The sequence below is a fragment of the Ambystoma mexicanum genome, chromosome 6q (assembly GCF_040938575.1).
Source record: "Ambystoma mexicanum isolate Mex_15411 chromosome 6q, UKY_AmexF1_1, whole genome shotgun sequence".
NCBI classification, from domain to species: Eukaryota; Metazoa; Chordata; class Amphibia; order Caudata; family Ambystomatidae; genus Ambystoma; species Ambystoma mexicanum.
The window spans coordinates 1,411,538,611-1,411,551,033 of NC_090937.1; the positions used below are offsets into that span (position 1 = coordinate 1,411,538,611).

Genomic DNA, 12,423 nt, shown 5'->3' on the forward strand with positions numbered 1-12,423 from the left:
GAACCCTCTGCCCTGAGCAGTACAGAAGCCACTGCCTTCAAGGCAGAGAGGAGCACGGCCAGTCCCGTGCCTCAAACCAAAACTGCAACCAAGCACAAAGCTGCCCAGTGATGAAGTCACCTGGAAAAACGGCTGCCAGGAGGCGGCATGTCCCAAGAAATGAACACCAGACACATGGAACACGTTCCCAAATATTCTAGGATTGGTGTTTATAATACAAAACTATACCCCTCCTAGAATATTTGGGGGAAAGTATTTTAGGGGTCATGAAAAAAAAGTCGACTACCTGGCCACTTTTTACAGCGACATTACCACATGCCAGTAATCATTTTTTCCATGTTCAATATATTAATATTATGACTTATGCTTTATGCTAATTTTGTCCTCACAATAAAAACTCTATTTTTTAGTGGCACACGTCAGGATAGGTTATCACTTGGGATAATGACCCTTCCCTAACTTATAGCCCCGAGATTCGCCTTGGGCATTAACTTCAGTGGGGTGGGGGTTATTATCCCAATGCAATTACCCCTCCCTTGCACCATAAGGCTTACCCTTACCAACTCTTTGGGGAAAAAAACTAAAGACTCACCTGTTTACCCAATCTCTCGACCCTGAAGTCACTACTCCTTCCAATCAATGTAACTAGCGCCCGGATGCCCGAGGGGTTGGCGCGCTGTTATAAATGTATAAATAAAATACATACCGAAAGCATTCTCGCAGGATACACAGTAAGGACATAAACAATAACATTCTGTTAGTAACTATACATAGCTTTAATTAATTATGCATAAGTGCTTCAAAATAGACAAATGTGTGCTCCAATAGTTCCCCATTCATGCCACTAAAATGAAAAATCTGTGTCACTATAGTCAGGGACACAGTGGTTAAAGTAAATGGATATTAACAATAACCAACCCCAGCGCCCCAACAAGTTCCAAGGCGCTATCGGCACTCACCGCAAGCACCTGTTCACCCGCGATCAGACCGGAGAGCCATGGCATGCACGTGGCCGGCAGACAGGCAGGCTCCTCCAAGATTGGCCCTTGGAGGAAGTAAGGCGCAACCAGAAGCTACCGGCACAACCTGGTGGGCGGCTGCCCTCACGAGAAGCATCTATAAATAGGCACGAAAATACACCTGCCTCCACGCCGACGAGTGGACTTTCCACTCCCAGCCGTGCATGGCTTCCGGGACACACGATAACACAGCACAATGACCAAAAACAAGTAAGTGGCGTTTAGGAATGTAAGCAATGTCCGCTCTCTCCGTTCAATAATTCCACCGGCACACCTTTGCAGGGTTGACGGGGGTGGCTTGATTTGACAGTATTGTAACATTAATGCGAGAAGGCGTCTCACAATCCTGCCATTCACATACCACAGGTAAAGGGACACTGCAAGGGCGGGCAGGCATTTGTTTATGACCCGCAGACAGAGCTTTAAGTGGTCTGGGGCTAGCTGGTTGGACGCCCAGCCAGGGTCTAAAAGGTGCGTTTGATGAGGTGCTGCTCAATCCAACCGTATATACATGCGCTAAAAGTCAGTGAAAACAATTTGAGTGACAATACTGCTCTCCCCCAGTAGTCGCCACTGTGACCCATGTTTACAGCCACTTCAGTTTCAGAGTTATTAGTTTTATAATAACACGATGGGAAAGTACAGTACAGAGAATACGCGGTTTGATTTTTGCAACATATCTTTTAGTCTTCTCATTGGAATAGTTTAATAAAATTACCATAAGAATCATGCATTTTCTTCAAAAACAAATGAACCACTGAAAACTGTATTTAGCTATTTTGATTTGTATCAGTTTTAAATGTCAATATTTTTATATTAGTGGATTTTTATATTTAAAATATATTTTTTATTTACTTGTGTGAATCAATAAATGATTTTTACAAGGCAGATCCCAAGGTTCTTTAAACATTTTTTTTTTCTAAAATCACAAAGTGACTGAAGGACCCAATAGAAAAGCAGAAAACAGTAGTGACAGAATGAAGGAGAAGAAGCGGGAAGAATCTTGAGTGACAGATGGAATTTTCTCCATTGCGTTCGCAAGGATTTTTGATGCTGCAATTGTACATGCAGTCTCCTCCCCGGAAATGAGGCGGATCCACCAGAGATCTACTTCACCAAGGAGAAATGGCGACGTTAGAGGTTTTAGATATGCGTTTCTGTAAATGAAAGTTTCAGGGCAGGGCAAGAGTAGATGTCTTATGGTCTGTGTCTGTGTTTGGTCTTTACACAGTCTGCATATATTTTATTTCCTTTGATAACAAGTACGAAAACTCAACTACACCTGTCGGGCTACTCCTTTAGGTCTATGGGCCACACCCCTGTAAAGGTTCCTTAGCCACATGTGATTCTTGGGCCGCACCTGATACTTCTTAGTCAAGACTCGCGCCGCCGAATATTCCAGAACTCGCTAATGGTCCCCTTTATTCCGTATAACGCTTAAAGCTTCGCCCACAGGTTCATTTAAAAGGCGGAAAGGAGGAATGGTGAGGCCTATCCGACTGCTCTGGCAGCTGATGCCCCGTGCAGCGCACAGGTGCTTAGGGGGGACCTTTTCATTGAAGGGGGAATCCGGCAAGATGGCAGCTTTGCAAGCTCTGACTGGCCCATAGGGCACTGGGCCCATGGCCGAACCAAATGCTGTTGTGGGACAGTTTTTTTGGTCAAAGTGGGCCAGTTGATGAGTTAATTATCTCTGCAGCTAGTCGTTTTGACCAGTGTTGGTGAATATTCTTTAAAATGGTCAATTTGCATCACACTTTATCAAAAAACTCCCACTTGGTTACTATTTGAACATTGTCACGAAAGGAATGCATTGTCATTTGCAACTGTGGGCCACTTTTTAATTGATGCCTGGCACAGTTGTATGGCCCAGTCTGACCCCGGCAGCTGCCGACGCAGCTCCGTCGGCAGACATAGTAACACAGCCAATTTCACTACTCCAATACCAGTGGTTGGCCCGTGAGGGTAGAGGTGCCACCGGTGGGCACAGCTGCTATCCAACCCTCTGGGTCTCAAGAATGCCAGGGGAAGTAACTTACAAAATAGGACAATGAGGTGCTGCAGGGAGAGGAACATTCCAGCACACAGTGAAGAGTGGGGAAGTGATGATAAGGGCGGCGATCAGCGCCTGTGCACAAACAGGCAAGGCAGAGGTTGTAGCAATGACGGGACAACAGGGTCCCTTTGAAGGGGAGGAGGGGAGCAGAGAATTAAAGTAAAGTCACATGAGAGTCTGTCTCCCCCTACCGTCCCCACCTTCGGTGGAGGTCAGGGTGGGTGAAATGGTATGGTACAGAAGTCAAGAGTAGGGTGTGTAGAACCTCTCCTGGGCACAAGGAGAGGGAAAACACACCAACAAATGACAGTGGTGGCCTCAGGAGAGGAGCTTTGAAACAATGAAGCAGAGATTTCAAACAATGAGTCAATGTCAGAAATACAAGGGGCAAATCTATTAGTCTTCCTGAAGAAGAAGACACAGGGTAAAAGGAAGACTTCAAATGGGTGAAGTAGGCCCAAAAATAGATAGAATATTGAGGATTTGTAAACGCTTAAAGGAATGGAAAAACTACTCCAGCCTCACACTGCCCTCAAAAACCCACATCCTGTGTCCATGAAAACTATTCCTTGGCTTCAGCATTCAAAACACTACTCCTGAAATATGATGCAAATGCCAGACGAGCTAGCCACCTTTCATGTAACAAACAGTTCTTGCACCATGGTGGACCTAGACCTCGGACCTAAACGTTGCTACTCGCTCCCTCTACAACCTACCCCACTTCTGGACACTGCCACCATGCATTGCACTAATTAAATTCCTTTTTGTCTTCAAATCAATCCATGATTTTGCCCCCCACCTAATTGACTGCATCTTCCTGTAGTTTTCTATTCGCTCGCCGAGTTTCCCGTCCTGTCCTTAACCGCTCGCCCCCTCATGCCTCCTCCCACCTTCTCTCCTGAGCTTCGCCAAAGGCAGCTAGCTTAATATACAACAGGGACATATTAAAAGCAGGCTTCCGGGACACAGGAGGGCGAAAGAGGAATATTAAAAGCAGACAAAAGCTTACTACAGCATCAACGTTATAAAGGTGATTAACCATTTGAGCAAGCGCTTCAAAACCGATCTCCCATCAATCTTCTAATGTATGCCTAGAACACCTACCGATGGACAGCTCTATGTTCCTTCCCAAATCTAGGTCTGCACTCAAGGCATAAAATAAGCAGTGTCGCATGGAAATTTGCTATGCAATTATGTAGGTTTGCTAATTAAATTGACACTTGTGCATCAAAGTTAGCTATTTAAGTAACCCTGTACAATGGAAGCACAGCTCAGCCTGCATTCCTCTCTCACCCTCATGACTCAATCAACCTTCTTTTCTCTGTTCACTGCAAGTTCAAAGGGGCTAATGGAGCGAGTGTGCAGCAGTCATCACCTCCGCCAGTCTTAAGTGTCAAAGGCCTGTGTGGGAGTGCTAGGCAAGATTATTTTCTTTTTCAAATAATAAAAAAAACAGAATTATACTTTTATTAAACTAACAATATCCTGGCGAAAACTAGTATGTATTTTTAAAAGGCAGTCATGCAATTTAATTCCTAAAAATGTAAGTTGTTAAATAAAGCATAATTACAGTATTGCTACTGTAAAATACTGCACTGTCTCCATGTTTGACAGTACATGTTAGTCTAGTGTATGTAAATCTCACACTGTCAACTATGTTTCAGTTTGTGGGAAAGGTGCATTACATTGACAAGGGAACGTTTTTGAAAATGCCAATGATCACTCTGCCAAATGCTTTGTTGGCAAACCTAGCTTTGTGGCCTACTGGTTGCATTCATCTGTGGAACTGATGTTCAATCCATGAGCTGATCCCATACTATTTGACATTCTATCGTATCTCCCTTTTGCTTTAAACCAGCTACCCTGAAAGTGAGATGGCCACAAACTACCATATTTCACCTAGTTTGCCAATAAGATAATGGCAACAGATAATAAACATCTAGTTAGGTTTGTGTATTCATTATGGAAGAGGAAAGAAAGTAAAACACTAAGCAGAGTAGATGGCATAGCAGGCAGAGGACCTAGTTTGCCAAGTCCTCTGCCTGCTACGCCATCTACTCTGCTTAGTGTTTTACTTTCTTTCCTCTTCCATAATGAATACACAATCCTAACTAGATGTTTATGCAAAGTAGTGATCAATAGTTGCATCCAGTCTGTACATACACAGATCTACTGCAATACCACACGCTGTAGTTTGCTTCCAGAGCTCGATTTTCTCTATGATTATGATTGCATTATATTTTAGTACCTGCGGAGAGAGCTGGACAAACTGTTTTCAAAGCCTTTTTATCACCTGTATGCAAGTATGTATGTTTGTATGTATGTATGTATGTATGTATGTGTCCATTCATGCAACTAACCTTTTGTATTTTGCAGATACTCATCCAGGGCTCGCAAAGTCTGCTCACTGACTTGCATAGTCAAGTAGATTTCATTAAAGGACAAGTACCATTTGTAGTGGATGTTTGAAAATGTTTAACCTTTACTTCCATGGTGCATGGCTGACCTCTGGGTGGCAGCAGTATGCAAACAAAATGGATTTGTGGTGAGATGCACCATTTTACAGAAATCACATTTTAATTTGTTGGCATTCATTGTCATGTGCCAAGTGCATTTCTCTTAGGTCAAGTAGGTAAATTAAGTTACTCCACCTGCAGGTCAAGCATAATGTTAAAGCATGTGTAAGGCTTGACTCATCTCACTCATGTCTTAGTTCAGTGGTACACAAACATGCTGCATTGCTGCTCATTTTAGGTCTTAGCTACAAATGACTTCTGGTGACACTAAACTTATTAGTACAACATTGCTAATGAAATGGGGTTGTTTTTTTAACAAGAACATTTTAATTAGCAAACACTGCTAATCAATTTTTTAAATGAATTCAACCCAAAATTAAAATATATACCATGAGTTTAGTTACTTCATCATCCCTGACTGCACTGCCCCCTTTAGTCCTCTACCCAGAAACATAAAGGCCTAGACTTCACTCAGCGCAACAGCCCCACATTGGGGCCCAAAGACATGCAAGGAAGCGCACTTTCCCCAAGGATCTCTGCAGCAACCCAAGGTTGACAAAGCAAATGCAGGAAGCTACCACCCTACCACTCAAATGCAGAGAGCGGCTAAAGAAGCAGGTGACCCATGCTTCGGCCCTTGCAGGCCCCTATACTCTGATCACAACACACTACTTTACTCCCTCATCAGACACCAGTTAAAGAAAACACCTGCATCTTTTAGGGCAAGGATAACTAGTATCCCATGGTCTGCCTCCTTTGAACATCACCAACCATAGCACCGAATAGTCAGAGGTCACAGCGTGGGATCTACTAGAAACCAGAAAAATGGTGGTGCTCTGTACATGTTCAAGCTTCTTGACCCTCTACTGCACAATGCCTGAATATGCATTCAGTTGGCTCTCTTCTTTCCTCTCCGGTAGGAAGCATACCATTGCATTATATATGTCAATCCAGCCACTGGTCAATCTCTTAAGAGACCAGCATCTGCGCTTTCATTTCTACAATGTTGGTAGCCAAATAGAGATAACTGTTTAGGGCAAGATCAACCAATCTGCCAATACCTTGAGAGGCCTGAAAGGAAATGAAATATGGAGGAATTCAAACTGCCTAAAATCTAAACTAATCCTGCACAGAGATCCTTGCTCAAGAATCTAAACACCACCTCCTCTAAAGAGTCCACTCGCTATGTCCCGCCCCTTTCTTGGTTGTATCAAAAGTACCCACTCGTTTGTTTGTGCAAAACCTTGGTATTCTGTTGGATGCCAACGTGAGAGTCATTGCCCAGATTGTATGATTCTTTAAAGAAACCCTTCCACCAACAAGCAAACTCGAAAGTACCCTCCCCGGACAACCCTCAGGATAGCCACCTTATCCGCATCCTTAAAGTTTAGACTGGATATTTGGAACACCCTCTACACCGACCTTCCTAACTATCCGATACCTTGACCCTAGAGGATAATCCACACTGCTGCCCATCACATTTTAGGGCTAAAGTAACACCCACCACTCTGTTCGCAACTGAGAGGTTTGCATTGCTACCCCATGCAGGCTAGTATTAAACTCAAATGACTGAGCTTTGTGTAGAAAATAATAAAACAAAATAGCCTCTTGATGGCTCCAAAAACGTCACTGGTACCAATCCTCACAGACCTATAGCTCCTTTGAAGCCTCCTGCCTGATGAGCAGCACTCGGCTTACTAAAAGCACTACTCCTCCTCTATTGGCTCAGAACTTCGGAACCTACCCACTCAGACCCCAAGATCGCAACAGCCACTCGGCAGTTCCTTCCTGCAAACACGTCAGCCTTCAGGTACGCGGCAGTGCTGCAATCCCACCCCCACAAAGTCTGCCATCTCTTTCCCAAATGACCACTCCAGTGGGCAGTGCAACTGTCTCTCAGGCCCACTGGGAGCAACATAACCTCCACTCCACTGATACTGGTGCCAGTCAGCTAATGAGCATTGGAGCCTCTGATCCCGTTACCAGCCGCTGAGCAGTGTAACCTCAGATCCACCCATTTATCTTGTCCAAAGAGCAGTGTAACCCTGCTCCGCCTATTGCAAAAGGGTCGAGATACAATTTAGTTTATGGTGTATGTGATACAAATCAAAGAAACAAAACAATTGGCATGAGGAAAACGATATTAATTTTGTTGATCAGCAAGGAGGTTCTGCTGATTTGGCTTAAACCATACCTGCTACGATGAGTCACAGCAATTGGCACATCAGTGACATGTTCCACCGGCTTCTTTCCACCATTGTGCAGTGCCTTTCTGCTGAAACCCTAGCACCAAGGTGCCATATCTGGAGAATGGGAGTGTATAAATAAACAGAAATAGTGATAAAAGCAAAGTGGCTCGAGGTGTCACCAAGGAGGCAGTGGGGCCCGCCAGACTTTCCAATCAGGCAACAATGTGTTGGGTACATTATATCCTACATTTTAGGAAACAATATCACCTGCACTCTAAAAATCTAGCTTGCTTCAATAAGTGTACATGCTCTATGAACAGTGAAATGTATGCATCCGGGCAAAGAACTCCCCGCGTAATGTTTCTACAAACAAACACATTGTTGCTTCCTAAATATCACATTGCTGCCTCCCTGCGTTGGTGTCTCCAGACCTGGGCGCTGCAACCTGCCGATATCCAGATGTTTTGGACTAGGACTCCTATGATCCATCAGCATTGGCTACGATAGCTAGGGCTAATGGGAGTAGTAATCCAAAACATTTGTAGAGCCGAAATGTTGCAGACCCCTCCCCTAGCCAGAGTACATTTCTGCAACCATGCAATGACACGTTTGCACACCATCTCTCAATGATGTGCAGAGTAAGCATTCTCCTTAGCTAACATGAACCCTGAGCGCCCTTTGCAGTACCTGAATTGCACCAACGATGGCCTCTTTCAGGAGTTTCCAGTGTGCCACTTTCACAGGTCACATTTTTAGGCACGCACGGAGCAGGGTTAGTACCAAGCATTTTGGTGTCGTAGGAACAGTGGAATGATGCCACTACCATCCTAGATATAGGGCAACTTCGTTTACTTGTATGTGGAGTTTCACAACTCCTAGTTGGTAGCATCCAAGATGACTGGTCAACACTGCCTTACTGTTGAATTGGCCCTGCTTGGAAGTGCAACTCATAAACTACCTCCCGCCATAGGCATACCTGTCAACTCACCCGCTTTTGGTGGGTAACACCAGCCATAGGGTGAGTTCACCCACCTGCCAATCCCCTTGTCCATTGATAGTTGTCAATGGAACTCCGCCACATAAGCAAAATCCTCTTTTTGTTTTTTTACCTGCCTTGGCAACTCAAAAAGTTGATCGCTATATACGTAGGTGTGGACTGGAGGTTCCTGGACACGGAAGGCCATTCCGTTAGTCCTCAGGAAGTGACCGCCAACTCAGTCTATGCGCATATGGATAGGACTACCTACTAGCAACGTGGCGTAGTCCTGCTACATCTGCTAGTGCACGATTCCCATCTCAGGCTACCAGTACCGCTCCAGATCTGCAGGGCTCACTAGCTTTCGAGGATCCAGAGAAAGACTCCTGCAACATATCCCTACGCTGTAAGTGGAACCCGTAATATACACAGAGACAATCTAAACCCATACTCTGCTATGAGAATTTGACCCGGAACTTCGATCCATGCCAATATCTAGCATGCTCACGTGCAGCATTTACAGTTTGTGTACCCTCAAATCTATTCTGTGGTCTAACAAAGCTGTTACAAAATAAACACGACAAACACTGCTTAAACCCTAGGGATCATGTACATTACAAAGTCACGCTGAGGGCGGGTCTTGGCAAAACAAATGCAGAATAGATAAAAGGATAGAGGCTCAATAAAGAAAGTATTCAGTTGCAAGATTTGGAAACGGAGGAAGGCCAGGTAGAAAGGAAGCAGGAAAGGTGGCTTTGCTGCCTTACCCTGAAAATGAATGACTGGGTCTTCCAGTCCTTCAATAGGCGCACAAACGCTCCTCCAGTCCATGCATTGTCCTTGCTCTTGGCATCACAAATGTGTAAGGAGTATTTTTAAAAGGTATACTTCAACCTTCATACGTGTAGTTTTTCAAAAGGTGCAGTTTGATACCCGCTTATGTGAGCTCCAAGTTTATGGTTTAGGGAACTGAGAAGCAGCGGGAGATTTTCCAAGGATGGAGCAGTCAAGTGAGCACCTCTTGATTAGAAGCTCCGTCAAGCTTTGAAGCCAGTGCTGTACTTACTAGACAGTGTCACTAGTTGCATCTGCTGGTACATTGCTGGAGGAGATTTATTTTGTTCACGCAAAGCCGGGGCCACATGCCAAAGATGCACGTAAACACATGGGACTACTTTTAGAACAAAAATAACACTGGATCTTATAGTTTTTCTCCAACAGCTCAAAACGCAAGCCAAGACCATGATCCGTAGTTACAATGGGAAATGGACCTAATGTACAATGACCTTATGGACGATACTATGTACACATGCGCGCACACACACAACCTATAGAAAAGTACATTATCTTATCTCTGACCAGTTTCCACAACTGATTAAGGTTTCACAGCGGACATATCCACAACAATAGCCGGATTTCCTTCAACAAATCTCTCCAAACAGCACCCGGAACACCATTTTTCAAAAGATGACAGGCTTGCTGCAAAACAAACTTTCATTTCGTAACAGCACACAGCTTTGGCACTGACCTGGTGTCGGACCGGCACATGGTCTTCCTGTGGCACTTGGTCCCAAACGAATGACTTCTTTTCACCACCGAAGACATTTCCTAGTCCGTCTTCTCCGGACGGGAGACCATGCTGTTACTAATTCATCATTTACCGCCAAGCACTGGCAGCGACACCGCCATATGCACGTTTTCAAATGGCACCAAACATCCGCCGCTGAAAGAGCGTCTGCCTGCCGCGTCGCTGCTCTCAGAGCATGTGGGCAGCTGGGCTGTGACTTATTTCCTCTATATCTCTGTAACTTCCTGTTTCCAGGGTTCATCAAGCACGGCATTCTCTGTCACAGACTTCCTGACTTCCCAGAGTGCTGCAAGTCTCGACCAAACAGCAAAAGCCGCCGGCAGATGAGCAAAGGTGCTTTCCTTAGCAGAGCGTCCTTAAACCACAGCTCATCGTTCCGGCGACCACAATGAGGAAGGGGGCTGACATTCACGGGAACTGTTTAGCAAGGCCACAGTCCAAAGTCCGTGCTAAACGAAAACGAAAAACATGTCTGTACACGGTGCCGCCCATCACATCAGCATAATAGGGGATGCCAGGATACAGAGCCACTACATCCTGAGGTCAAAAAGGCACATTATTGAACTTTTTAGGAGTCATTAACACTTTCAAAATAGCCCACCTGGATTAAGGGAAGCGTTATACCTTGCATTTATAAAATAAAAAATAAATAAAAACAATTAAAAGATTCCCACGAATGGGAAACCAGATGGAAGCCGTTATTCGCCATCCAGGACGAGACATTGGAATGTTCTTTTCTTTTTCAGTCTCTTGCTGACCGCTCTCAGTCTCTGTCCCTGCCCGCTTTCCGGCCTTCTTCTGCTCTGTCGCCTATTCTCTTCAATATCTATATGCAGCCGTTGGCTAAACTCATCCAATCCTTCGGCCTCTGCTGCTACATCTATGCGCCTGATACCCAGATTGTGGTGCTCCTCTGTCTTGCCCAATCTGAGGCTTCAGCTAATCTAAGGAATTGCCGATTGCAGTCGGGATTCGATGAGTTGCAACTAGCTTAAACTGAATGGTGACAAGACTGAGAACTTAATCGTGGGTGCCTACTCAAACACCTCAGTCTGGACCCCTCTCCTCCCCCGAGTACTGGCCTCCCTCCCTGGGCTTGTTCCCCAAGCCTGTTGCTGTTGTCAATGATCTTGGCGTTAAGATCTCAGCCACCCTTTCTATGAACGCGCAGACTAGCTCTGTCTGCCAAGGTGGCTATTACTAGCTCAAAGTAAGAATCTTCCTTTCCTATCCTCTGGCATGTGTGCTTCTCTGGTGGCGGCCTCTGTCTTCAGCTCCATTCACTACTGTAACTCAATTTTCTGTCTCAGCCTCTTTTTCGTCTTCAGATACTCCAGTATATGGCTGATAGAGTGGTTGGTGGTGCCTCTCCAAGGGAGCATATCTCTCCCATTCTACGCCACATTCGTTGGCTCCCTGTTAGTCGGTGATTAAAATGATTATAATGGAAGTCCCTCTGCATTGTGCACCAGGCTTTTAACGACCTCAGTGCCCAGTTCCTGCAGAAAAGGTTCTACCGTTACATTCCAACCAGAGATTTGCGCTCTGACTTTGTTATCCCGTTCCCTAGGATTCATCGGTCCAGGATGGTCTGCCGCGGCCCTTTGGAACAAGGTCCTGCTCTCCCTCAGCGCCACTGATAATCATCTTCTGTTCAGGCGTCTCAAAAACCTTCTTGTTTTAGCCACTTTCTTCTGTCTGCCCTTTTTATTTCAGTATTTCCATCTGTTCTCCCGCCCATTAGTACCACAAAGCCCTCGGGTGATAGTGTGCTCTATAAGTCTAACATGACATACATGCAGGATGCAGTGGCTTTACAATGGTGCTGCAGGGATCCGGATTCTCTCTCCTGTAGCTCTCAGAAGGAACAGAGCGGTCTGAGAACAGCAAAGTTGGTGATCAGTTTGTTGAAGCCGCCAACTAACCTACCTGGAGGGAAACAAACAAAAAAGAAGCCCAGAAGGACATCAGGTGCCCCCCCCCCAATGCCCTCCCAGCTTCCTCTATCAATGCCTCTTTTAAAAGTGCTGAAGTATTTAAATAAAAACAAAAATAAAAATCATACTTCGCGAAACAATG

At 45.0% G+C, this 12,423-nt stretch overlaps 1 protein-coding gene across 4 annotated transcripts in view; it reads right to left on the reverse strand.

Moving 5' to 3' along the window:
• The window catches only part of SH3BP2 (SH3 domain binding protein 2), a 381,251-nt gene that overhangs the window by 184,578 nt on the left and 184,250 nt on the right, over positions 1-12,423 (reverse strand). For 2 of the 4 annotated variants that reach the window (XM_069632100.1, XM_069632099.1), the window contains exon 1: positions 10,285-10,500. The exons of 1 other annotated variant lie outside the window; for it this stretch is intronic. In XM_069632100.1, the coding sequence (XP_069488201.1) occupies positions 10,285-10,361 (77 nt within the window). In that variant the 5' untranslated portion in view covers positions 10,362-10,500. Of the gene's footprint in view, positions 1-959; positions 1,031-10,284; positions 10,501-12,423 lie in introns of those variants that run through there. One more of the 4 variants, XM_069632102.1, reaches the window with a different exon arrangement.